Raw genomic sequence first — 27,117 nt, forward strand, 5'->3', positions numbered from 1 at the left:
AAGAGGGCATGCGCACAGCTCATTTCAAAAGGCGCGCTCAAGTGTGTTCAGGGGAGGGTTCAGCACAAAAGCGAGCAACAGTTTCTCACGAAATACATCCGCTCGCCGCTCGAATAATTCCCAACCGGTTCAAGCGCCTACCGCATGGAGTGCGTGCTGAAAAGCGTCGTCCGGCACTCTGGTTTCTCTTCAATTGTCGAATAAATCTTTCGCCTTTTACTAAAGATTTCCGTGGAGAGGAACACTCTAATGAGTCTAAAATAATTTTTAGTAGTGCCCTGTCGCAAGACTGGGGCCATCATGAATAAATATGAAAAGTAGTTCTTAGATATGGTAGAAAATATATTTCTTCTTTGATATAAAGTACATTTTAATAGCTAAAAGTAAAATTCCGTTTCTGTTATTTTTAGGTTTTTATTTTAACTACGTAATTACAACTCTATAATACAAATTTATTGTTACAACTTGAAAATGTACAATTTTCTCTGTGCCTGTTTGTATTACATTCAGATAGGTAATGTGAGATGAGGAGCTGGGGCAAAAGCAGCGGAAAGCTGTGTGTTGTGGGAGGAAAACTGTTCTTTTTTGGACAAAATTTCGATAGTGACTGGTAGGCCGATTTCCGGTTGGTGTTGGTCTCTTATGATTATCACAGTTTGCTATACGGAAGTTTCGGGGGCATCTTCCGTATAAACCTTTTTGTTACGAGTCATACGGGAAGGGCGAAAGTTAGTTGGGGGCCTGGCAGAGAGTAGTTCTGGTTCTTGGGTTCGTGGTTCTTCGTGCTCTCATCTTTGTTCTGGGTGCGAATTGGTAACTAAGACATAAAAACTACTTACAGCACTAGCTAGACCTATATTTAGTGTACAAAAAGTCAGCCGAAATTTAGCAAGTTTTCGAGTATTTTTCGTAGTTAGTTGTTGTTTGGGGGGGAGGGGAAAGGGGACGGCGGCAGCAAAAGAGTTTCGTGGCAGCTTTGCACTACAAACTAAATCTAGGGCATCGATTTCATAATATTAACAAGACCATCCCGGCAGGATGGAGGTCTTAGGCGGGCGCCTCCGTGGGCGTGTGGCATCCCTCGACGTTCTCGGGCCAATCGCAGACGTTCTCCTGCGGATTGAAGACCAGGTTGGCGGGACAGGGCATGTGGTGCTTCCGCTCGCCCTCGCACATGTAGTAGTGGGTGCAGTCGGCCCAGTCCTTGTGGTAGCTGATGTGTCCGTCCTCCTCGGCGCAGGTCACGTCATGAGCTGGGTTGGTGGGGGTATTGGGAGTTAGTATGTGATTACTTGGTTAATCCTGGCCCGCAAACTTACGATCTTTGGTGGTGTAGGCTCCGCGGGGGCCGTGGGACTCATAGGGTCCATCGTATTCCAGCTCCACCTTGTAGCCCTTCAGCTCATCGCTCAGGGCGGTCAGCAGCGGGTACTTGCCACTGCCGCAGCGACCGGAGAAGTCGTCCATGTCGATGGACCACACCATGATGCCTCCGAATCCCTGCTCCTTCAGCCACTCGGTCTGGAAATAAGGAAAAGAAGGCAAAAATTATGGAAATTTGAATAAATTCCATATTCAATAAGTAAATAAATTTAATGTTGGCTACCCTTTCTGACTTTATAAGAAATAAATATTATAATATTTCCCCCACTCACCTTGGTCTTGAGGGAACGCTCATCATCGAAGCCCACCCACTGGTTGCCGCGGTAGGCGAAGGGCACCTGCTGCTCCGAGTCCCACACAAGGGTGGTGTTGTCAGCCGCCAGGAAGGAGCAGACCTCGTAGTAGCTGAGGAATCCAGCCTCGTTGGTGAACTTGCCCGCCTTGCCACCGCCGGACGAGGGGGATCCAATATCGAATTGCGTGTCGTTGACCAGCTCGAAGCTGCGTCCGTAGGTGGGCATGCCGATGAGCAGCTTCTCCTTGGGAGCGCCCTGCTTCACCCACTCCCGGGCACTGTAGTCAACCGTGAGTTTCTTCTGGTAGCCAGTGGCCGATTCCAGGGCAAACAGCGGCGAATTGTGGCCCACTGTGCGCTCCCACTGACCGTGGAAGTCGTAGGTCATCACGTTGATGAAGTCCAGGTACTTGGAGATCTCGGGCACATCATAGCCAGCGGCGATGGCCTCGAAGGAGGCGGGCACGGCGGCGGTGAGCAGGAGACGGGGCAGTCCGGAGGACTTGGCCTCACCCTCGAAAGCCACTCGCAGTTCCTTCAGCAGACTGACATAGGCCACACGATCCTCGGCTCCACGGGGATACTCCCAGTCCACATCCAAGCCGTTGAACTTATAGTCGCGCAGGAAATCGATGGCCTCGTAGACAAACTGGTTCATGCGGAACACATTCGAGGTAAGCTCTTTGAAGGGCGTGGAGCCGAAGGCCCAGCCGCCGATGGCCAGCAGGATCTGCAAGTCGGGATTGGCATCGCGCAGAGCGATCACACTCTCATAGTTCTCCGGATCATCGTCGGTGGCCTCGGTCAGCTTGTATTCCTGCAGGGTGGCAAAGGCATAGACGATGTGGGTGCACAGCTTGGGATCGATGTTCTCCGGCTGGAACTTGCCGGCTCCAGGTCGCTTGGCCGACCAGCTGGTCAGGTAACAGAACACCTGGGCGGGACGAGCTGGAAGGAGGATTAGGGATTAGGATTAGGGGAAGTTCTTATAAAATGCTTTGGGGGATAAGAACTTCGGGGAACTCACTGTTTGTATCGACAGCGTGTTGTCCAGACTTGATGCGCTGCTTCTTCTGCGCCTGCGGCTTGCGCACCTTGTTGAGAATCTCATCCACAGAGATCTTGATGGGTTCTGGTTTCTGGTAAATAAAATGAGAGATTATACCTTCCATTTCCCTCTAAAATGAGTAGCAAAACAAACCTCTTCGATATCCTCGAAGGTAGCAGCAATGGCAGTCCAGTTGACATCCTTGGCCTCCTTGCCTCGCGAGATGCCCAAGAGCTCCTCCCGCATGGCCCCAATCAGGGGGTACTTCACATTTCCACCGCACACCTCTCCCTTGAAGTCGTCCATGTCGATGGTCCAGACCATGGCACCTCCGAAGCCATTCGACTTGATCCAGTGCATCTTGTTCCTGATGGCCCGCTCGTCATCGAATCCCACCCACTGATCTCCGTCGACCAGGTAGGGCACCTTCATCTCATCGTCCCACACATAGACCGCGCCATTCAGCAGCATTTCGCAAATCTCATAGTAGGCCAGGAAGCCGCCCTCCTTGGTGTAGACACCCTCGCGACCACCGCCCGTGGCGGGGGAGTTGGGGCCATGCTTATCCGTATTGGCCAGGGTGAAGGAACGGCCATAGGTGGGCATTCCAATGACCAGCTTTTCCTTTGGCGCTCCCATCTTAACCCACAGACTGGCGGCATTGTCGACGGACAACTGTTTGCGCCACTCGGAATCGGTGGACGGAGCATACAGTGGGGCATTGTGTCCCGTCTCACGCTCCCACTTGCCATGGAAATCGTAGGCCATCAGGTTGATGAAGTCCAGATAACTGGCAATGGCAGGGACATCGTATCCACCACGGATATTGTCGGGACCCACGGGCACGGCGGCGGAGAGCAGGAGACGGGGCTTCTTCAGTTCCTGGGCCTCAGCCTCGAAGGCCTCGCGCAGCTCCTTCAGCAGCAGGACGAAGTTCTTCTTGTCGTCGGAGCCCTTGGGGTACTCCCAATCCATGTCGAGACCATCGAAGCCGCGCTTGCGCAGGAAGGGAATGGCCGAGTAGACAAAGGTCTGACGGGTGTATCGTGTGGAGGACATGTCCTTGAACTTCTGGGTGCCGAAGGACCAGCCTCCAAGAGCAAGAAGGATCTAAAAGAATTGGGGAAAACTCATAGTAACTAATATTCACTGAGAATTGCAAAACAACCCACCTTCAGTTTGGGATTGGCCTTCTTCAGAGTCATAATGCGCTCGTACAGTCCAGGCACGGTATCCTTGGTCTCATCGTTGGACTCATAGGAGGTCAGCTTGTTCTTCTTGAGCGAGGCGAAGGCGAAGATAATGTGGGTGCAGAGATCGGCAGGAATATCCTCGGGCACGAACTTGCCAATCTTGGGGCGGTACTGCGCCCAGTTGGTGTAGTAGCACACGATCTTGGGCGTTCCATCGTCCACCTTGGTCTTCTTGCCCTTCAGCGAGGATCCGCTGGCCACCAGGGCAGTTCCGCCAACAGCCGCCGCAGCTCCGCCGGCTGCAGCTGCTCCCAGTTTCGCCTTGGAGCGGAGCCGGGTTCGACGCACACTGGTGGTGGTGGCCGAGGTGATCTGGTCAATACGCTTCTCCGCCTCCGGAGTCTCGGTGGACTTCTTGGACTCGATCAGGTTGCTCCTCGAGGAGCTGACCGATGTTGTGGGGCGTCTCAGGCGCCGACGTGTCTTGGCTGAAAGTTAGGAATCACAAATTGTTAAAAAATATGATATCAATCAAAAAAGATTTAGGGGCTTAATCAAAGAAAAGTAAAATATAAATCAATCTGCTTGAACCGAACCCTCACCATCTTCAAGTTATTTATTGTTTAGCTGCCTCCCATCTCATTGAGAGTTTCGCCCACATTTGACCCACAAAGTGATCAACTTGACCTTGCCCAGATTGCACAATACAATCAGCGTTGAAGCGGCGGCTTCACTGTACAGGTGCACATACAGGTAGCTGGCACCTGTCACCCGACTGAACTCCCCATCAACCGTCAGTGTGGCAATGGTAGTGACAGGTTGCCGCAATCTCGATCTCAATCGCGATCGTAATGGCAATTGCGATGGATTGTCAACCACTTGCGATCGACGAGTGTCGATAATTTCAAATTAATGTATCTTCAGCCTCAATTCATCGACAGTCGTGACGTTGGGATTTACTAAGCTCTGTCTTAATAATTAAGATATCGCACGTAGATAACTCTTGGCTCTTTGCAAATAAACATACATTTATAATTATAATGGAACGGCTAAATTGAGTCGCTGCCCCTCACACCGGTTTCTGTGGCGTTTCTCTGCTTAATTTCGCTAAATGAAGTGGAATTGCTGCAGCAGAAATAACAAAGCGAAATTATTGCTAAACCTGTTTAAATATTTCATTTAATGGCTGTATCTTTTGCATTTTTGCACTGCGCAAGCCCACACAAAGCCCAGTACACCTCGTTTTGAGTGTGCTTGGAAAAGGGGCGGCTGATTGTGGGCGGGGTCCGCTCTCGTCTGTGGCTAATATTAGCAGGCGAGACTCTAGTTGCGGCTCGGCCGCTCGAACTGCACCTGGGGATATAGCTCAGTGGTAGAGCATTCGACTGCAGATCGAGAGGTCCCCGGTTCAAACCCGGGTGTCCCCTTGGTAAACTTTTTTGCTCTAGAAGTGTGCTCCACATTTTTTAGTTTTCTTTTTTTTAAATCGTGCACTTACATAACAACCTCTAGATAGCTTTCCCACTAACAATAAATTTTAATAAGTTTGTAATTAATCAATTGCTTTAAGTGTTAAAGAACAACAATTTGATTGTGAAAATGTTCAGTTAAATACTCATGAAATAATTTAATTTTAAACTATTATTTTTAGACTTATTTATTGTCTTTTCCTCTTTTCTAATTAAAGCAAAACTGAAAACATTGCTATCAATCTATCACAGCAAGGAGTTATAAGTACTTCTATGTTTATAAAGAATCGCAACCAGTTTTGTCTTCGAACATGTTCGCTTGCAACCGCAACTGTAACTTGTGTGCTCAAGTGTCACGTTAGCCACTCGCTGCCAGCATGGGGATATAGCTCAGTGGTAGAGCATTCGACTGCAGATCGAGAGGTCCCCGGTTCAAACCCGGGTGTCCCCTTGTTTTTTGCTGTTTTCCTTCTAATTTTATTATATTGACGTTAGAAGTTTTCTATTTCGTAAATGTTTTTAAAAATGAGCTGGTACACAAAGTTATTTTTTATGCTGCTAGACTTTTAATATGTATGTTACATTTGAATACTCTTGTTAGCATCTGCCAGCCAACCTCCACAGCCCGGCTAGCTCAGTCGGTAGAGCATGAGACTCTTAATCTCAGGGTCGTGGGTTCGAGCCCCACGTTGGGCGACTTCTTTTTATTTTTGCTAGTCAATGTGATGCATGTTAAACCAAAGATAATGTAAACTTTTCTATGGTCTTTGTTAAACTTGGTGAACTTGTTAATGGCGGAACTAAACAAATTAAGTAAACAACCTGGATGAACGAAAAAATAGTTCTTCTTCAAGGAAGGCAAGGAGGCTTGGGAACAGATCAATTTGCCCTTTAGAGTCACATTTCTAGTTTTAAATTAAAATATGATTTAGGTGTAAGAGCGTTTAAATTTACAAAAAAAAAGAGGTAACAAATAGTAAAAAGAGAAGTCGCCCAACGTGGGGCTCGAACCCACGACCCTGAGATTAAGAGTCTCATGCTCTACCGACTGAGCTAGCCGGGCTGTGTGAAATTGGTCGTCGAAATTGGAAGCAGAATTTTTTAAGATCGTTTTTTGATATTGATCGTTGATAGTACACTTTGAAAATATTCTGTAGAGAAAATGTTTTCCCATTCAGGATCAAAAGTTGGGTGGATATTGTCAAGTACGTGTGTTCATGCTTAAGAGTATGATTATATCAAATCAGAAGTACAAAATTCTGCAATGTCAAAAATAAATATGATGATTAAAAAATATATATTTTCTCAATTCCTATCAATACACATAGTTACTTAAGGCACTCGATTATAGCGTTTATTTATAATACAAAATTGAATGTTTAAGTAAAAAAAATCGTTCTAGAAAATACAAAAATAAATTTTCATTTATATTTAAGGCCCACTACCAGGCTTTTTGTTTGTGTGCAGATATATACAAAAGTATATAATTAAATAATCTGACTAGTTTTTATTCAATTTTGAACCTTATTATAATTCCATCATCTCTCCTGCAGCATTTTACTAATTGCCTTTTAAAAAAGTTGTCTGATTTGCAACATATTGACTTCTGTTATGTCAAAACCATTTATTTTCTTTAATTAACTCCCTTAATTATGTTTTGATGTTGTGAGGCTGGGCTTGGCTACCATGCCCCTCCGCCTTTCTATCAATTAATTTTTAGGGTTAAGCAACAACCTCTTGTGAACTGGTTGCTGGCTGATAGTGGTGCAGATAAAGGCAATCACAGACGAATGGTGACAACAAAGGCAAGGAAACAACTATTGTTTATCAATTTCCGGCAAAAGCGGGAAACTAAAAATAGTCACAGACCGCCCCGCCCACACATCAAGATCGAGGCGTAATCGTTTTGATTTGTTGGGTAAATTCTCGCTGTTTATATAAGTGGGGATATAGCTCAGTGGTAGAGCATTCGACTGCAGATCGAGAGGTCCCCGGTTCAAACCCGGGTGTCCCCTTGTTTTTTGGCCCTTTTTTGCTGTTTTTTTTTCCTTTCTTCCAGCAATTACTTGTGTTCATGTTGTATTTTCTTTGGTTTCATTTTTTACTTACTCTGTGCACTGTCTGTGGAGGGCGAGAGCAAGACAATCAGCAGGCATATCACAAATGCGATTCGCAGCAACCGCGGTGGAAACTGTGGAGGAGAAACAGAAACAAGGGTCAATTAATCACGGGCTCATGCTTTGATGTACGATTAATAATCTCTGATTTATGTGGGGGGGCACGTCGACTTTCGGCACATTACGTGGCACTTGTTGCCGCCCCAAATGGGCCAAAAAAATGAAGGTCGCCAGGCAGCGACAGACAGAGGTCACTCTGATAGCCCTTTGGCGCCCACACGAGTCGCAAGCGGACGAACACGTCTTGACATTGACCCACTTTCACGATGGGCCGACCTGCCTTGCTTTAAATAAAGCCCAGAAAACAAACAATGCGCCCAAAGTCTGCCGACTCGATTGCCCGGCCAACTAATTAACAATTAACCCGCTGCTCATAATTATTCACAACGACTGCCACAACCAGCCATTGTTCGGCTGAGACAGTTTGTCTCATAAAACTGTTAAAACTTGTCCGACATCTTCACCGGCACTTGGCAGACTTATTAGCCGCTTTGAAGAGCCCCTCGACTTTGAAAGTGAGTTCGGCCTCCAGCCGTCGCCATTCCCATTCCCCATTCACAAGGGCCTGGCGAAGTGATGGGAAAAAGGCGATTTCAGGTGGGGCACTTCACTTTGTGGGACACCTGATTAAACTTTTTACTGCAATTTAGTTGAGATGTGTTTTTGTGACAGCCCTGATAAGGTGGAGACAAAATATTCCGAATTATGGGAGGATAAAGCAGGGTCCAGACATGTTATGGTGTTTTGTATATGAGCAAGATAGTATTGTATCCATACTGGAATGAATTTTGGAAATGGTTTAAGAAAACAGCAATAGAACTATAGTAAAGGCATTATATATAAGGGTATTATTTCAAAATTAGGAATTATTTTATAAAGAAAAGAAATATCATATTGAAATATAGTTAAGCCAGAAAACGTGTTGAAGTACTTATGTCAAAGAGAATTATTTCCAATTATAATTATTTCCATACAACTTCAAGAAAAATAGCTAACTTAAGAAGAATGCAGACAGAAACCGGCTTTAATCACTGGTCAACAACAAGTACATTGTATTTTATAACTAATATGTAAAACCTAAGAGCCAATTATCATATTAAAACCAGCAAGAACCTTTCACCTTAAGCTGTGTGCAAATATTTGACTCGACCACTTAAACCTCTTCCATTTACCGGGTTCTCTGAGCCATTACCGATTTTCATTGCCTGTTTGGGCATTCAGGGGGCATCTCCATTAAGAACACCTTACACAACGCCGGGTTATGCAAATCGCCCCAGGGCCACAAACAGTTAGCCGTAATGGAAGTGGGGAACTGTAGAAGTGGTGAAATGAAGAAATGGCCCAAATTGGCACAATCGTGAGGCGACTGCTAACGGCGGCTTACAGTTAGAAAGCTTGGGCTATTCTCCCGCGGAATGCTCAAGGTCGTGTCACTAACTTGGCTAATTTATGGCCCACCCCCGGCATAGTCCGCCCATTAATCTCCTTAGAACGCAGATCTCTCCAGCGAGATGGGGGGAGAGATCGCCGTAAAAGTGAAACTGGTTTGGGCTTATTTTCGGCTATTTATTTAAATGTTTTAGCCGTCCGCAAAACGATGCATAAATTATTTGGTCTCAGAGCAGCGCCAGCACCAGCACGCAAAAGGTTCCTTATCGCGTGCGGCCAGTTAGCCAGTTAGTCAGTTAGCCAGTTAGCCAGTTAGCCAGCCAGAGCCATAAAGCCGAACTGGTCCGGGCCAACTGGTTTGCTCTCGCTTTGGATCTTGGCATCTTGGCTGGGCGTCTTTGGCTCGGGAACTCAAAATCTCGGAGTCGCTGGCACTGGGCGCGGAAATAAACGGAATGGCCATAAAGAGAAACCGGGCCTCTCAAATGCCTTTCATTTTCCTTGTGCGAAAGCGAAAATCACCAGAACCGAAAGTCTCTTTGGCCACCCAACATATGTCCGTATTTATATGGTGTTCAAATTTAGCCAATCATCTTTCAATTGCATTCTTGCGTAAAATGTGTTGTGTACGAGTATATGTATTTCTGGCTGTCCATGTCCATTTTGGGGCGATTGTCCAAGTCGCATTGCAAAGTTTTCTACAAATGTCCATTGTGTTTGTGTTTGGCTGTGTGGCGGTATCATTAGCCGGTGTCCAAGTTGACCAACGGCTCGCTGGAGCAGAGCCAAGCCGCTGGAGCCCGACACTGATCGAAACAGAGGGGTTTTAGCAGCATAATGTGCAGCCTTAATTTCCAGATCAAATTTGCTTCGAATAACGGAGAAGTAGCGAGATAAAACTCAGAAATTTCCAGAGATTCGATGGTCAGTCGGTTGAAAATGGCCTGGAAAATTCCTCGGCATCGAGACCTTTCGAGAAAACACGTTTATTGATAATAGAAAGCGGTATTTACTAACGATACAAACAAAAAAGAATTTAAGCCATGGTGCTTTCGTTTTTGCTTTGAAAATAAATAGGTTAAATTCCAGTCTTTAATTTAATATTTAATTATTTTATAGATCTTTGGTAAACTCCAAAGTATTACAAAAATTAAAAATCATTTGAACGATTTTTTAGGCAAATCTATAACTAATTTTCCTGTGTAACTCGGGACTGCATTTCTTTCTCGGCTTCGAAGAGCCGCCCAGTCTTTGCTTTCAGTGGGGGCCGTGGGTGCGTTTGTGTTAGCCAGAAAGCCGCGCCAAAGTCTGCGCCTGTGGTTACGACAGCGCCAAATAAAAGTCAATAAATAATAGAAAGAGAGAGGGGTGGGGGAACGGTGGCCAGGGGGTGGCCGCGGGTAAAGACAAGCCAACTGCATTCCAGCAGCATGATTGGATTTCTTCAATTGTCTTGCACAAAAAAGTAACAGCAAGTACAAATGGAAAAGCAGAGAAAATTGCATTTGACTTGTGGGCTTTATAAACGAGGCTCTAAACACCCTGGAGGCTTAGAGTTTAATGGAATTAAACATTTTCTAACTCATTAAATATCTGACATTACTCTTTTACAGCTCTCTTCTATAGTAAAAAATTGGCACTTCATTTTTAATTTGATCTTTAAATCAAAGTCCTTGCTTCCCCTTTTAAAAACGAGTTTAACGAAAATGTTAAAAACAGGCATATTTATTTAAAAACAAGGAAATGCCCATTTAGGCAAACCATTGAACCAAACGTTCACTCACTTCCAGGGTATCTAAAAATATGATCCGTTTTGCGATTGCGGATTTCACTCGCACGAAAGCGCAATTCATTTGCTTACATTTGGTGGCTTTTGTTGCCGTTTGCCGAATGCTCGTGTCCGCTCAATAATTTCATTTCAAGGGGCGAGACAAATTGCGCAAATACTGCATTAATCATGCGCCACGGAGGCTGCAGCATCTGCCGCCTCGCTCGCGGCGCGTCGCGTTCGTCGCTTAAGTCTTTCGTTTGGGGCCGTCGAAATGGAAATGCGAATGGAAATGAAAATGGAAATGGAAATGACACTGCAGTTGGCGCTCGTTTGAAGTGCGATTTATTTAAATGCGGTCTCGGCTTTCGACCATTTACCACTTTAGCGGCTGTCGTATCGATACTGTCCGGCCGTTTGTTTGCGGCTCTGTCGCGCCTGCTATATTTAATTAAATGTTGAACGCCTTTTTGCTTGACCGAAATTAAGCTCAAGGTGAGGCGCAGCGCAGCGCAGCGAAAAAACCACATCGAAATAAAATAAGAGTACAGTGAAAATTGAAGAAAACCAGCGACACGCGTCACTTGCCTGTGTGGGTACACTGTACACATACCTTGCTAGACTTTAAGCCACAAGTCATAACTGCGGTGGGGCAATATTTTGGTTTTGATTTTGCGGCTAACTATTTTGTTTTTCGAACCAGTTGCATACGTCACACAATTAAGCCAAGTCGTGAGCACCTGTCCTGACCAGACGACCTTGCGCAATCTGGCCAAAAAGCTGGGCCAAACGAGTCCAGAGCGGAAAACGGGCACTGGGCGACTGGAGATCAAGAGAGCCTGAGTCAGCCCGCGGGGGCTGTGGTACTTGGACTTAAGCCGAAACTGGTTCACGGATCGATTAGAATAATGGCTGAGCTTTGGCAATTAGTTGGGCCCGGCCACGGAGTCCAATTACCACTTCTGGGTGCGGTGCCCCGCCAGTCTGCGCCAGTCTGCTGGCCTGCCGGTTCTCCGTCTCCTGGCCGGGCAATTACTTCCTGTTGCAGCATAACCCTGAACCGGGCATTGACGCCTCGGGAAAACGAGTTGGGCCAGCAGCCCCAGCAGGCTCCAACGGCTTTATCATATGTGTGCTGAGACTCACAGACGCTTCTAGGGCTTCCTACACTGAGAGAATGGCAGGGAATGTTCTTAGTTCGACTGAGGTTTGGTTAGGATTAGTAAAAAGGGCTGTGCTAAGTTGACTTCGATCTATAACTAAACAAGGTGTTAATTTTTAACTAGAACATTCCAATTAAGAAATTCCTCAAATACATTTTGCATCCCATTCTAATTTATTTAGATAAATCACGATAGCTTTTACTATTACAAATTGTATTTAGTATGGTTTGATGTATAAATCTCCTTGAGGTTTTATTATTTACCTATTCATTTTCAGTGTCTTTAAGGCTCCTTAATAACTTATTTATTAAATTAATCATGATTACCCTTCAGATTAAATTGGTATTCGGTATGGGATGTTGGAAAAATCATTTATCATTTATCATTCATAATCTACATAAGTCTAGGCATTTTATTTTAGGCACCATAGGGTAGTTCTGGAGACTTTGACAAAGGATTTTTGTTATAAGCGAGACCCTTGGCACTCCTGCCCATAAAGCGTAGCCTAATCCTGCTTTAGATCGATCCAGCCCTTAAAGAGCCTCATCTTTTAATGGATTGAGCAACTTGCCTGGGTTTTTCGATGCACCCACTGAGTTATGGAACTGCATTTCGGTCTTGGCTGGCTTTTAATGTCCCAAACGTGAGGCCCATAAAATGCCAGCCAGCTGTTCGTGCCTCTGCTGCTGAGTCACTATCAAAAGGCTGAAGGAAAAAAACCACATACAAGTGGCAACAGAGCGGACGAGAACATATAACCATTATTTTTGCGGCTGCAGTGCCAGATTTCAACAGTTGAGTGCGCAGCACTTCCGTTCCAGTGCCGCCAGATCAAGCATTTCCTACACGCCGCGGTCTTGTTCATAATGTCAATAAAATTTATGTCCGTTTGTTTGTCTTGCTTGTGGCTCACTTTTTTTTTGGCTGGCCTCGCCAAGAATTTTGCCATTTGTCAGTGTCGCATTTGAGCCAGCTTTTTGTCAGCCCTCTGGGCTTTGTGATGCCTTTCAGTCGGCTTACTCTGGCGAGACCAACGCTAACGGCCTGGAAAATGCTCGGCTGAGTGTCTCCCGAAATGGTGGGTAAAAATCATATTTTCACTTGCACTTTCTGGGGGAGTGTTTCTCGTTTCTCGGTTTTTTGCCCGCCAGCCCAGCGGCAATAAGGAACTGAGTGTGCGGACATTATGTCATCGCCAGCAGCAAGTGCAACACGAGGAGAAGCGCCAGCAGCCGCCTCCTTACGTAAGCCCATATGCGCTTTTATTAATAAACAAAGCGTCCCAAAGAGTCACTGCGGCAGCAACGAGCAGAAATCATAGGGAAACGAGCCGCGGCGGTGAAATTCGTATTATTATTAGCAAGTTAATGTGGGGTTTGCATCGCCATCTCCGGCGGCCAGAAAGCCGAAAAGCAGGTGGCATTGTGCTCAACTCTAACCTTTTCGTGTTTTGAACAGCGGCGCTGGAGATGCGACTGCAAACCCGTTTGGCTTGTACAGTTTATAAACAGATATTCAAATTAAAAGATGCCCGATTGCCTCGAGGCTGGGCCAGTTTGATGACGGCCCGTCCAATGTTTATGGCCTAGACCATAAAACGGTTTTAATTTAAGCCACTTTATTGGCTTGTCTGGCCGGCGGACGGTTTAATTTGTTGCCAAATGGCAGCAAAGATGTCTTATTACAATTGTCCTGGCCAGCGGAAGGGCCACCAATTACGATTTTCGCCTAATTAGTTGCAATTATGGGCCAGCGGAGGGGAGGTTGTGCAACCAAACGAATCTGGCCGAGATCAGTCTAGAGCCACCGATAGTGACTTGACATTTCGATTATGTCGCTGTCCGATTTCGCCGTGGATATAGATACATAGATACTACGCCTTTTATATAATGACAGTGCCAGCGAACCAGTTTGCCAGTTTGGCTTTTGGTTTTCGGTTTGTCACCTCGCCGTCTGACAAATGATTGATACACACGCGTGTACCGCAGATCCCTAAGCATATGGATGTGGATTTGGCCCGAGCATAATTAACATTTGTTTGTCCGCGACTCTCGGCTTGGCATTGGGTGCGGGGTAATTAAGATGGATCTCGTAGCGCGCCGTTGGACATTTAACAAACAAAGCGCGGTGGCTTTTTGTCGCACTTCCTGCTAAGGCCCTAGAGCTGAAACTTGCACTGGGCGCCAAGTTCGTTGCCACAGTCTTTTGATTCGCTGCCAGTAAGCGAGGAGGAAAAAGAGGTGATCATTTTCGACTGGTTGTTAATAGGGGATAATAGAGGTCTGTAACATTTTGCAAGACCATAAAAATAAAACTTGCACTGAGTGACAAATTCGATGCCTCAGTCTTTTGATTTTATAGTTTGAGTCATTTGATAGTGGACGAATTATTATAATAAAATTGGGATTCTGGTTAACAAAAATAAATAAAAAAAATATTTTCAATGGATTTAAAGATATTATAAAATTTTTACTCAAAAAAAATTTGCTTTTGTCAAGTACCATTTTCTTTTAAATTAATAACTTGTTTATTTCAATATTTTAACTTTTTTAAGCAATATATAGTACAATACTGCTTTAAAAATATTTTATATTTTAATGGCTTTTTGTTTATATTTTTCTTCCTGTGCAATGACTTGTTGAATTACTCTCACTACCATCGCCATCAGCTGCTTGACTGTTTGTCTATCCGTCCGTCCGTCTGACTGACTGACTGTCTCAACGAGGAGTTCAATAACCATTTGATGCGTTTCGATTTCAGCCAAACTGTGTGCACAAATCAGCATAAAAGTGAACGAGGCTGTAAACTCGATTTGCCTCTTGTGAGCGGTATTTCTCTCTATCTGTATATGGATATAGTGAATAGTATTTTCCATTCAGCCCACACTCCCCCAATGCAAAATCAAAACCCAAGCCCAAACCCAGTTGCAGCTGCCTGTCAGGGCTAGGCAAAAAGCAAAAAGTGATTGCCAAGAAGCCGACAGCCAAGAATCGAGAACGCCGTGTTGCCAGGCACTTTTGGCCGAGCTCCGAGTTGAAGCCAAGTGCTGATTGGCCTGGCCTGGCCTGCAATTATGCCCAAGCTACTTGAGTCGTGGCTGAGTTGTGAGTGCCTGGCATTTTGCTGCACATTATATTCACATTTCACAGATTGCTTCATAACAAACTTCAGTTTCATTGTCTTGTTCAACAATAAAACATTTGAATGTCTTTAATTTGTGTATAGTTTAGCTTAAAGTGCTATAAAAATGATTTTATCGCTTCAAAAGTCACAGCTTCAGGGACGCATAATAAAATGTCAGAACTTGGTAGGAAAATGGTTGCAGTAAAATAATTTACGAGATGAGAATTATGTTTTAAAGGCATTTAGTTTGTATTCATTGCATAATCTTCTAAACCGAAAAAGTGGCATTCATAAACATCGATTTATTTATAAAAAAATACATTTATAGGACCTGAAATGGGTATCTATCTATCTATCTATCTATCTAGCTATCTATCTATCTAGCTATCTATCTATCTATCTATCTTTCTATCTATCTATCTTTCTATCTATCTATCTATCTATCTATCTATCTATCTATCTATCTATCTATCTATCTATCTATCTATCTATCTATTTATCTATCTATCTATCTATCTATCTATCTTTCTATCTATCTAGATGTCTATCTATCTAGATATCTATCTATCTAGATATCTACCTATCTAGATATCTATCTATCTCTCTAACTACCTATCTATCTATGTATCTATCTATCTATCTATCCATTTTTCTGATTGCCTTTCCATCTTTCTATCTTATCTTCTATAATTTTTATTACAATTTTTCAATACTTCCAGGAAAAGTATATTTTCGTTATTCAATTCGCCTGTGGCCATCTTCTATTTGTACACACTAATTGCGCGATCGGTTACAAAATCCGGCGAGGCAGGACCCTCGTAATCGCTGGCTGACACTCGCATTACGTATACGCCCAGTCGGACCGCATTAGCAACTTCCGTCACAATAATAAAAAAATAATGCGACAAGAGCGTAGAGAAAAATGCGTTGCTTGTTTTCTGTAAGGGAGAAAGTCTGTCGCTCTGCAATTATATTGTCTGCCCCTCCCCCTTTCTGCGTTTATTTTTCTTTCTGGGGTTTTTCGAATGTAAACACGACGAGCTTGCCGTCCGTCGCATTGCCATTTCAATGGTTTGTTTTGCAAACAAAATTCTCTGCAAGTGTTTTCATTCAATTGTCAGCGCCGGCAGAGGCATTTCAAACGAAAGTGAGAGTTTCAAATACATTCACAGGCTCAGATACACGTCGAGATGTAGATACGACGGGGCCTGCAGATACATTTCCAAAGTACTGCACATGTCAGTCACGGTTGTCAATAGCGCGTGTCAGCTCGATGGGCGTGGCCAAAAAAGGGGCGGCGGTAAAAAGGGTAATTAACTAACGCCAAAAAACTGCCGCGAAAGTGCTCAGAGGCAATGAAAACTTTGGCCCGACTGGCAATTAACATTTCTCAGTTTTCTTTTTCAAAGTGATTATGTTTTGACCTGCTCCACATTACATAAATATTTTAGTGATTACTATTAGGGGGATGGTTGAGGTGTATTGCTCCAAAAACTAGTTATAATTCGAGGGTTTTTATAGGAAATTTTCGAAATAAAACAAATATGTTAAATCTAATTAAAGCCTTTGTGAACTATTAAATTAAGTAAAGTGTTTTAAAAGCCGTTTGGTGCCAAACCCTATATCTTCAATTGGTTATTTTCCGTTGAGAAACATTTATTAGCACACAAAATACACATTTTCGAAGCTAATAACCAATGCAAAAAGCAGCGGCGGAGACAATGAAAACAATTAACATTTCTTATTGTTTTTCGTTTTCATTTTCGAAATGCTCAAATTTCGACCTGCTCCACATTATACGCTCGTTCACAGAGATTTATAATGGAGTAGTAAGCTATATATACCCGATCGAATGGGCTGCATTGTGCGGCCAGCGAAAGACCATAAAATAAAATGTTTAATTTATAAAGCGAGCAGAGTTCGCATTTGATTTGCACTCTTTGATTGCCTTTTGCTTTTCCACTGTTTTCGAGACTCCAACTCCGTCGTTTCGACTTGGACTCCGGCTCGAACCTAATTTTTGCGGTTTTTCATTTTCGAGACCAGTTTATTTTGTATTTTTTGCTTTGCCAACTATTTGCCAATCGACAACGCCGAGTTATAGGTATTTTTTTGCTTTTTCTTGCGCCGTTTTGCCTCGTTGTTTTCCTTTGCAAATATTAATTGTGGTAAAACAAAACTAGTTATTGTTATTGCTATTGTTGTGCGCCTGTGCAACTTTTACTTGCTGCCTTTGCCGCTGATTTTGCTGCCAAATTGAGGCGTGCCGCCTGCTGCGGCCATAATGGAAATCTTTCGGCTAGCTGGCTTTTCGTTTTTCGCTTTTCGCCCCAAGCGGCCGAGGAAGTAAAAGCCGTTGCCAATTGGCCAATTGAAGACTGCCACTACGGGCATTTCCCCCCTTTTTTCCCTGTTTGCTGGGTCTCTCAGCTTTGAAAGCGAAACTGAAACCCCCTGCCAACCTCCGGCCCCCCAGCCGCATACTCATTTCATTTTATTCATTGTCTTTGACAAGTTCGCCTTCAACTTCGGTCGGTCAGTAGCGGTACAGAACCCGAACCCGTTGTCGTTGCTGCGGCCCCTGTCATTCACGTTGTTGCCTTTTCTCACACTCAGCCAATACGCGATAAAGTCTTACACAGGAAATAATTTTTAATATTTTTCCTAAAGGTATAATGTGGTCTTTATGGCTACTTATTACATTCAATGCAGTACCGAATATTAAAAAAAAATATTGTATAAAATAGAACACAATTCTAGGACTTTACTCAACTTAAATATGTAGTTTTTAAATATGTAAAATTTTCCATAAAAAATATCTAGATATCTATATAGCAAGGTTTTTTAGGATACAAAAAATTATTTTTACTTTTCAGTAAAAGTATGTAAAATATTTATATTTAAATACGAATCCTTTATTCATCAAATAAAATCCTTTATTCATAAAACACCTTTTGGACATTTTTACTAAGCTATTAGCATTTATCTTCGCAATTTTTCTGTAAGAACCCACTTCTATCTAGCCTGAAGTGCTATTTTCCCCTGTGCAGTCTTGGTTTACGTTTACGTTCGCCAAGCTGCCATGGAGTTTCTGCTGCTTAACATTCATTTTTCCGTTGCGTCAACGGACTTTCAATATTCTTTGGCATGCTTTTTGTTCTGCCCAAGGGGGGTGGTGCTGGGGGTCCGTTGTGGATATGATAATTTCCACAGCCGTAGCCGAGCTCCATGCCTCTGACACACATTTGCACTCACCATTTTGAACAGCTCGACTCCGCGCCGCGTATCCACAAGCTACAAAATCGATTCTCCTTGAGCTGGCAGTGGGTATTAGATTGGATTGGTCTGGTTCGATGCGATGGCGATTTAGGTGTGTGTTGGGGGGTTCGAGACACTGCAAACTGTCGTGGCTAACCGCACATATTCTGCCACTAGTCACTAGTCACTTTCAAAAATCCTGGCCCCAGTAAGGCGAAGTGGACCGCTTGTCGCTGCGAACTCGCACGTTGGACTGAAAAACTGAAACTGATTCGAGCGCTGCCGCCGCCAGCTGCCAAGACAAGGCGACGACAACAACGGCCACGGCAGCGACGCTGACGTCGGCACTCGCAGAAAATGTGGGTGATTTTAGAAGGCCAGAGTAATGCTCCGGAAAAGGGTGCCTAGCTGACAAGTACCTATAAACCAGGCAGAAGGTTTTTTATGAGATCATGTTGTTATGCCATTATTATCATTGAAAAATATATCTAAAATATTTATAAAAAATAACTTGATTTAAAAATAAACTTGTTTGCAAAGGGATAGCTCTGCTTTCAGAAATAGAAATGTTTTTTAAAAATAGATATTTCCATTACAATCAAAATAGTTTCAATTTTATTTTACTTTATTATAAAGGTATTATTTAATTAGAAAAGAAAACTTAAATCAAATAATGGTATAAATAGAAAAAATTCTGAAAATTCGTTTACCTTAATAAAATATATCTAAAGTAAAGGTATATTTCAGATATTTTTAGTTAATGGTAAATAAAAATGGACTACAGCATTGTAAAGTAATCTCTTTACATTGATTAGATGACATTTCTTTGCAGCCTAAATATAAACTTGTAGATAAATATTCAGATATTTTCTTTTGAAACTATGATCTATAAATGGGATGAAACCCAATACGATATGGATTTTCTTTCCGTGCACTGAATGGAGCCGCGGAGAGTAGAGCCGAGCTTAGTTTGGCCCCCGTATTGAGCAGGGTTTTCGGTTTTGTTGCTTTGGTGTTTGGTGTTTTGTGTTTGACAACGGCGGAGCTTCAGTTTCAGGTCCGCCACGTACGAGCGCCATATACGCTGCGAGCAGTCCGCCAACAACACAAAGGCCTCAAAGGCGGCAGCAGCAGCGGCAGCGGCAGCAGCATAAAAACAGTTTCGGTTGCAGCCCGCGCTGTGAGCTGCATGGAAAATTAAATTGGCTGCGTCGGCTCTTTCGCTGGGCCGCTGCTAGTCGGCAGCAGAGGGTTAACAGTGCCTCCAGCGGACTAGACCACATTGAACACTCACCACCATTCAACGCGCCGTTCAACCGAACCCCTTTCAACCGGCTTGATTGGCTGCCTTTTGGCGACTGTGAATCAATCACATTCGGGCAATTTCAGTTTTGTTACTAACTTATTTTATGGCCGCCGCATATGTTATTCGATTTTACTATAGAGCAAGATAATTGCGTATTCAAAGATTTTACAGGTACTTCGAATATTCAAAATCCAGCCAGCTAAGATTTTTTATTGGCAAAGAAAAAATTACGTATATAAATAATGGTTTATAAAAATCAGATAATGGAACGTGTTGTCAATTCTTTGAAAGCACTTTGTTCATAAAGGGAAGATTTCAAGATGGTTTTTATAGCACATACTATAATTTACTACTAACCCTAAGAAAGATTGTTATTACTTTCCTATCTTTGTTGCATCATTAACATATAAACATGATTGGAGATTAATACAGATTTAAGCCAACTTTAAGATTATTTATTAAGTAAGCCTATGGAAGATGCATCTACGAATAAAAATAGGTTAAGATTCGATAACTAAGCCGGGTGAAACTAGGCAACTCCCCCACCCACCCACTGGGGGCGGCTGCTGGCCACCATTTGTTATCGGCTTGGGATTTGGTAAACAAACATGTTTGATTAGCATAAAGACAAACGGCCAAGAGCCGTCCGCCAAATGTCTCCCAACTGATCCTCATCGCCATCGCCATCTCCATCTGCGACTGCGTTAAATGCAAATTCGAAATATGATTTACAAAATACGCCGCGCATAACACTTGGCTGACGTTTCACACGATAGAAAGCAGGAGGCAGCCGGGGTTAATTAGCATATGGGTTTTGTGTGAAGGGGTTTCATAAGCGGGCCCCGTCCACTTTTTAATACCAATTCCAATCCCTGACCTGGCCACCACGCCCCGCCCCATGTCCAGCCAACAAATGGCGCTCCAATGAAAATGAAAGCGTAGATTGAACTGGGTTTTTTCCTATCTCAACGTTCTGGGCCTGCGGCTCAGAGGGGAGACAAGGAGTCTTCTCACGCTTTGCATGCCTTCAATTTCACCGCCTTTCACTGTAAATCATTTGGCCAACTTAATTGCGTGCATTTTAATGCCCACCACTCCATTGCGTGCCATTTGCCATTTGATGTTCGCTGCAGCTTTTGCTTTTTGCAATTCTGTGTGCCAGTTTTCCCTGAAGAAAACTCTTCCATGCGCTGCTCTGTTTCGCAAGCGGGCCAAGTTTCACATCGGATGCACAAAAGGCAGGTAAAACCGAAGATCAGAAAACCGAAATCGGAAAACCGAAAGCCAGGAAGAAGGAATCTATCCGAATGGCGATTACCCATTGTCTATGCGGCGCAGGTGGGACCTTATCGACGAGTGCATTGGCTTGGCTTTCGAAATCGGTGTACCGATTGAATATCAAATCGAACGACTTAACCTTCACTCCAGCAAGTTCGTGCCTTAAGTCTTTTGTTTTCGTACAAGCCCTCACACACACAGGGGCACAAACTGAAAGTGAAATTTCTTTGCAGGTAATTTCGTTGGCTGCCTTTATGATTTTGGTAATTGTTGAAAAAGAAAGGCACTCACAATCGCATCACATCGCTGATAAGAAACGTGATTTAATTTTTAGCTACAAATTATGAAAAACATATGCCGTCCACCAGCGGCTTTTCACTTTTCAATGGCCTTGCCTGGGGGCCTCGTCTTGTATGTGTTTATTTTTTTCTCGCCGATCAGATCGACTCGGAATCGGGAATCGGACCTGGTCATCTGGCCATCGTCCCATTCAGCTTCGGCTGCGGAAGAACAAAAACTCGTCTGCCAGTTGTCGGCTCATTTTGCATTGTAATTTTCGAGTGTGTTCTGCCCTTTCCAACAGAAGGCTACCACCGTTTTTAAACCATGGTTGTATGGTATTTAATAGGCATATGCTAAGGGTAATAAGAAAGGATTTTCGTAATTTTATAATTAAAAGAAAGTATTTATTGCTTACACATTTTGCTCATAAACGAAAGAGTTTCAACAACACCTTTTAATATTTTAAATATCAATAAAAATGTATAAATAGCTCATTTTATATGTTCAACATCAATAAATATTAAATTTACGAGTTTTACGTATTTATAAACCTTTGTAGCTTGAGTCAAAAAATATTTAAGTGCTTGGAGCTTATTAAATTTCTCCATATAATTGGAAAGAGATTTCAAGGTGATTTATAAACGATTTGTTTACCACCAATATAGCTTAAAACCACTTATAATAACAAATACTTGATGGATTAGCTCTATAAATAAACCAAAACCCTGGAATGTCGCAGAGAATTATAGATCTTTTCAAGTCAATAATAATGTTATGCAGTTTTTGCCACACCTTCAACCAGATTAGAAATCTTTAACAACTTCTAGGAAAATCCATAAATTAAACAGACCGAAAAAGGGTGCTCCCGGAATATCTAGGAATTTAATCCATTTGGGTTTTTGCCTCATCCCAGGCCCAACCCCAACCCCATCATAAATTTCTCATTTATTAAATGCGTAGAGCATCGGGTGTTCACTGCTCCACATGGCAGCTTGTTTTTCCCTATGCTCTTTGGCTTTTCCTTCCTGCCATTGTGGCCCCGACAATGATGGAGCTGCACTTGGATGCTTGGCAGCTCGGCTGTGGGAGGAGGAGCTCGAGGTGGAGCTGGAACTGGAGTGACGATAGCGATCTGCTTTCGCTGCCCCTTAATCAGCCAGTCATCGGCGAACGAGCAAGCTCACCCGGTAGTTGGGCTTATGCGCCTTTTGTTTGCTTAACTTTTGTTTTGGTGTTTATACACTTTTGGTTTTTTTCTCAGTTGCCAGCCCTCCCTCCACAAGATTGATGCGAGAACAAGGTTTGTCGCTTAGGTCTTTTGTCGGTGGCGGCGGTCGCTTTGGGGCTCCGCTGCCGGATGTGTTCTAATAAAGCCAAAACGCGGTTTCAAGGCCTCCGGGGTTGACCTCAGCACGCTTTTAATCGTAACAAAATATATTATCGCACAGATTCACACGGAATGATAGTTCAGCTAGCCATGCCCTCGATCTTGGCCAGATCTGGTTTAGTACACGTAGAAGCAGCTGGAACCCGTGCTCGAGAAACTGGATGAGGAAGTGCTGGCCCTTGAAGTGGTGGGTTTCTTCCTGCCCGTTCGAGTTTTCCACCTCTGCCAAAAGGAGTTCAATCCAAGGCGTTTCAAGATCCCCGAAAGAAATTTAGAGCGACGCTTTTCCGTCTCTATTCTGGGGGATTCCGGTGGGGTTAGGGACTCAGGCGGGGTCAAGGGCTCTACTTCGGGGGGTACAAAAACTGGTAGTAAGGGGGAAGGAGGTAATGACAATGGCGGAGGCTTCTGCAAGTTCTCTAAGACCAACTTCAGATTCTCCCTAAGATTTTTGTACTGATCCTCCTGCGCCCGTGACCGCTGCAAGGTGGAATCAAAGGGCTTCTTTTGGCTGGTATGGGCTTCTGGCAATCGCATTTTTCTGTTTGGAGTTGGCGTCCTGGGTGCCCTTCGCCTACGAAGACGCGGCGGTGGCCTTGGAGCTGGTGGAGGTGGTGGAGCATGCCGTTTCACAGACCGGGCCACTCGTATGTCCAGCACCAAACGCTCTGCACTGCTCGAAGCACTAGAATTTAGGCGCCAGCTGTGAGAAAATCACTTAATAAATTCCTGAAAGTTTTATATTATCTTAAACTTACCCCACCAGTATCAAAATCGTATTGTATACCGGCAAAGCCACCAATCCGAGTATTAAAATCCTCACCAGCGGACACGAGGATTGCTGCAGCTGCATTAGCCAGTCCATGAAACAGCAGCCAATATTGTCCTCCATGATGCCCCGACTTTGGTTAACCACACTCACGGTTGTCATCTCACCCGACCAGGACCGTGCGACTCCCAGCACAGCAACTTCATTACTTATTTTGATTTCTATTACTTCGGCTGTAGCAATAGTGTATGTCTTGAAAAATGTAGAAAAAGTGTGACTTTGGATGCCAGGAAAGGGTGTACTTTGTTTGACAGAGATATTTTATGGTTTAATAGATATATTTAAAATTAGGAAAGGTGGTAATTTATATTTTTCTTGACTATAAAATTCGAAATCTGTATTCACTCCCTTTTGTGCTTGACCTGATCCACATAGAAGTCTTCCCTGTCCTCGAGATAGTCGACATTCGTCTCCGCCGCAACGGGAAGGTATCTGTAGCACTCGCATTGTGGCAAGCTCAAGGGCAGCATGCCGGGGGCCACAAAGTTGCCCTCTCCCAAGGAAACCAGCGTGGCCTCCGAGATGTTCCTTAAGGATTTCAAACGGCATCTTAGGAAATGTGTGCAGCAGAGGGCGGGCAGGAGGAGCAGGGAAAACAGGAAAAGCCAGAACCAGATGGCATTCTGAAAATAGATATAACATGCCATACTCATCAATTTTATTTTCATGATATTAAAAACCTTGTGTATAAAAATAAGGTCTTCAAAAATAGGAAATGGTTTTATCATTAAGTTTATGCAACATTTTTCTGGGTACAAGTTATTCGATTATAAGCTACCTGAAAGTGAATGCTTGAAAAAACTAATATAAAAACAGAAAAACATTGTTTTTTTTTGGAAATCCCACCCACCATTGGCTTTACAATCCGATTGCATAGGTCGGTGTACTCTGCCTTGGCCTGGTCCTCCTCTCGGGTGAGTGGCTCACAGCTCTCCATCTCGCCCTTGGTGACCTCATCCACCATGCGAACGTACTCATCCAGGCTGGACTCAACAAAACCACTGATATTCCGGGCCACCTCGTCGGCCACCCCTTTGGCATCGTGTCGCAGGAACTCGTCGCCCTGCTTGATCTTGGCCAGCAGCTGCTTCAGGTACTTGGCAAAGCTACCAAGTCCTCCTGAGAGCAGCACATCCAGTTGCTTTAGTATTTCCAATAAACTTGGCACCCTCTCCGCCAAGGGATTACCTAGGTTTTCTTGTATGAAGCTTAGGTGAATCGACTGGTTTCTCAGAGTGTCTCCTGATTCCACGACCTCCGACAGGTTATTAAGTTCCCCGATCAACTCAGGCAAGGGACCTGGCTTCAGTTCCGGCACCAGTTCAGGACATATGTGTTTTGTAAAGAGCTTGCTGTCATATTTGGCGAGATGGCCCCTTAACAACTCTCGGGCCACATTCGCTGCCTTGGGATGAATATGCTGAAGTTTGTGGGGCAAGGAAGCGTTCTCCATTTTCTCCTGGGATTCACGAACATCCTTCATCACATCATCGCGAAGGCCTTCTACGTTAAAGATATTTTTGAAACCCAAAATATTGTATAAACTTTCACCGCCAACGCAGCTCTGCAGGATATCCGAGGTTCTCAACATGGGAAGTGATTGAACAAGGGTAATATTTTCTGGGAGATACTCATTCGGATTAGTGTATTTATTGGTCAATGGTGGAGAGGGTCTCCTATGGATTATAATGAACTTTACTTAATGAATAAATAAAATAATCTCAAATAATTTTACCTAAAGCAAAAGGCTTGATATATCAAAGCTCCGTGGACCAAATAGAAAAGAACCAGTAAAATTCCAATAGAGAAAAGGATGAAAATAGCAATCAAAGAAATGCAGAGCAGCCAACTGGCCACTTTTGGACTGGACAGAGCCACCAGGAGACTGACCAGCAGGAGAAGAGGTACCAGCATCAATAATATAATGATGCCAATGGTGGTTCCGTACCATGTTGATCCCAGTTTTCTTCTCAGGGCAGAACCTGGAGTAGATCTGGTTATAGATTTTTCCGCCACCACATCCCTATCCTTCTTTATCTCCTCAAGGACTCTTCCCAACACTTTCAAGGATGCTTTGTATCGCCTTTGCAGTTCCTTTGCTTGGGATGAATTAAAATATTTTTTAAACAATCCTAAGGTCTTTTAGCTTACCGCACTTATCCAGAGCCTTCTTAATAGTGTCTAATATGCCACTCATATGATCTTCGATCGCCTGAGGAATCTGTCTCAACTGCTGAGCTGCCTTTAGCGGGTAGGTGATTAACTTGCTGTCTATTACATCTTGAACAGATTTGATAAGGGGTTTTGTTTTGGGTAACTTGAAAGTGAATGATAGAACGTTACATATGAGAGGTAATTAATAAAATATTCTTAAAATATGATTTAAAGTACCTACTTTATCATATTGCAGACATCCCATGTCTAGCTTCTTGATCTTTTGGGTTTGGTAGAAGTCCTTGCACTCCCAGGTTAAATTCTTACATTCCGAGGTTAGAAACTTTGTGAGATCCCTTTTCACCCCTTGCAAAGCTAGGGAAGATTATTTATCAAACCCCTAGATCTAACAGGAGTATAGCCCTTCTCACCAAGACGAAACCTAGTTGCCAGACGTCCAGCATTGCCCAACTCCTTATTGAACAATATCATGAGTGCCTTAATCGACGGCATGTTCTCAAGGACTTCACTCAGATCTTCGATCTCCTCGGCATGCACTTCCCCCTGAATATAGGTCTCGGTGGCATTTGGTTCATCCCTCATGGAACCTTCGATCCTCCTCGTTAACTGATTGTAGTTGACAACATACAGATGATGCATGTGATCAGAGGTGGTTCGGAATATATATTCTTCACTTGACTTGCTCGAGTTACCTGGTAAGCATACCGGTTTTTTAAGGCTTTTTAGGTTTTTATTTAGCTGGTTGGCTGCCAAAATGGCAAAAATTAGAAATAAACTACGGATTAATCCATTATCTCTCCCGGTTTTGGGTAATGCACACATACTTACAGCATCAAGAAGGCCAAAATGGCTAAGAGGATACCACAGCAGTAGCGAGTGTTTTTACTAGACTTTTGGTTCTTCTTGCAGCGCGCACAACAGCAGGCATAAATTAATCTAATGGGAATAGGTGCTGTGCATATAAACTAGTAAAATAATATAACCTCTCACCCAAGGATGGGTACCAGCAAAAATAGCAGGAATAATATGGGAATGAATATCTTTAGCCCTGGCTGAGTGGCCAAATACTCCGCCCAGTCATCTCTCACCACCTTAGATCCAATGTCATTCCTATCTTTGGTTATATAGCCCTTGGGCACTTGCTTGGAGTTCGAGATTAAGGAGGCCGTGGCAAGATGGGGCACATACGTGATAGGACCCAAAGAATTCAGATATTCATCGTTCTGATCATCTTTCGATCTGCTTTCCGCTTCCAGATCCTTATTTTGTGGCCTGAACTTCGGGAACTCTTTAAAGGATTCCTGTGCAAACGGACTTTTGTAGGGACGCAGTGTATGATTGGCCTGGCAGTCAACCAACAGCAGCTGAAGGGATGGGACTCCAAGCCAAATAAGGAAATGCCTAATAGTCATTCCTTCGAACTGTCTTTATAGATAGGAATATGTGATTAGCAAGATAAAGATTGCTAAGATTAAGTACAAATTATTTAGACAGAAATTGAGGATCTAACCAAGAAGCAACCTCGTTAACCCATTGTTTTCAAGACTCTCTTGTTCGTACATAAAACCACTTGAAGTTTATTGACAAAATTTTG

At 43.6% G+C, this 27,117-nt stretch overlaps 2 protein-coding genes and 6 non-coding genes across 8 annotated transcripts; 5 read left to right on the forward strand and 3 right to left on the reverse strand.

Annotated features, from left to right (window-relative positions):
- The first annotated feature begins 173 nt into the window (after nt 1-173).
- Nucleotides 174-295, forward strand: LOC122819091 (U5 spliceosomal RNA). Its single transcript, XR_006368542.1, has one exon. It is a non-coding gene; the product is annotated as a U5 spliceosomal RNA (small nuclear RNA).
- An 87-nt stretch (nt 296-382) lies between these two features.
- Nucleotides 383-18,529, reverse strand: LOC108035278 (probable chitinase 10). Its single transcript, XM_017110841.3, has 8 exons — nt 18,264-18,529; nt 7,498-7,579; nt 3,899-4,407; nt 2,880-3,836; nt 2,706-2,817; nt 1,656-2,626; nt 1,320-1,521; nt 383-1,253 (listed from the first exon to the last, which is right to left on the reverse strand). The coding sequence occupies exons 1-8, from the start codon at nt 18,264-18,266 to the stop codon at nt 1,048-1,050; spliced, it is 3,042 nt and encodes a 1,013-aa protein (XP_016966330.1). The 5' UTR covers nt 18,267-18,529; the 3' UTR covers nt 383-1,047.
- Trnac-gca (transfer RNA cysteine (anticodon GCA)) lies at nt 5,275-5,346 on the forward strand. The gene has a single exon. It is a non-coding gene; the product is annotated as a tRNA-Cys (tRNA).
- On the forward strand, nt 5,768-5,839 carry Trnac-gca (transfer RNA cysteine (anticodon GCA)). The gene has a single exon. It is a non-coding gene; the product is annotated as a tRNA-Cys (tRNA).
- On the forward strand, nt 6,012-6,084 carry Trnak-cuu (transfer RNA lysine (anticodon CUU)). Its single transcript has one exon. It is a non-coding gene; the product is annotated as a tRNA-Lys (tRNA).
- Nucleotides 6,379-6,451, reverse strand: Trnak-cuu (transfer RNA lysine (anticodon CUU)). Its single transcript has one exon. It is a non-coding gene; the product is annotated as a tRNA-Lys (tRNA).
- On the forward strand, nt 7,332-7,403 carry Trnac-gca (transfer RNA cysteine (anticodon GCA)). The gene has a single exon. It is a non-coding gene; the product is annotated as a tRNA-Cys (tRNA).
- A 3,965-nt stretch (nt 18,530-22,494) lies between the features above and the next one.
- On the reverse strand, nt 22,495-26,943 carry LOC108035177 (prominin-like protein). The gene is given in 11 exon segments (XM_017110644.3): nt 22,495-23,222; nt 23,278-23,467; nt 23,470-23,488; nt 23,711-23,971; nt 24,199-25,024; nt 25,084-25,447; nt 25,500-25,665; nt 25,744-25,877; nt 25,934-26,215; nt 26,344-26,459; nt 26,514-26,943. Coding segments are annotated over 11 exon segments (3,366 nt in total). The 5' UTR covers nt 26,936-26,943; the 3' UTR covers nt 22,495-22,636.
- Nucleotides 26,944-27,117: the final 174 nt, after the last annotated feature.

The sequence above is a fragment of the Drosophila biarmipes genome, chromosome 3L, assembly GCF_025231255.1.
Source record: "Drosophila biarmipes strain raj3 chromosome 3L, RU_DBia_V1.1, whole genome shotgun sequence".
Taxonomy (NCBI): domain Eukaryota; kingdom Metazoa; phylum Arthropoda; class Insecta; order Diptera; family Drosophilidae; genus Drosophila; species Drosophila biarmipes.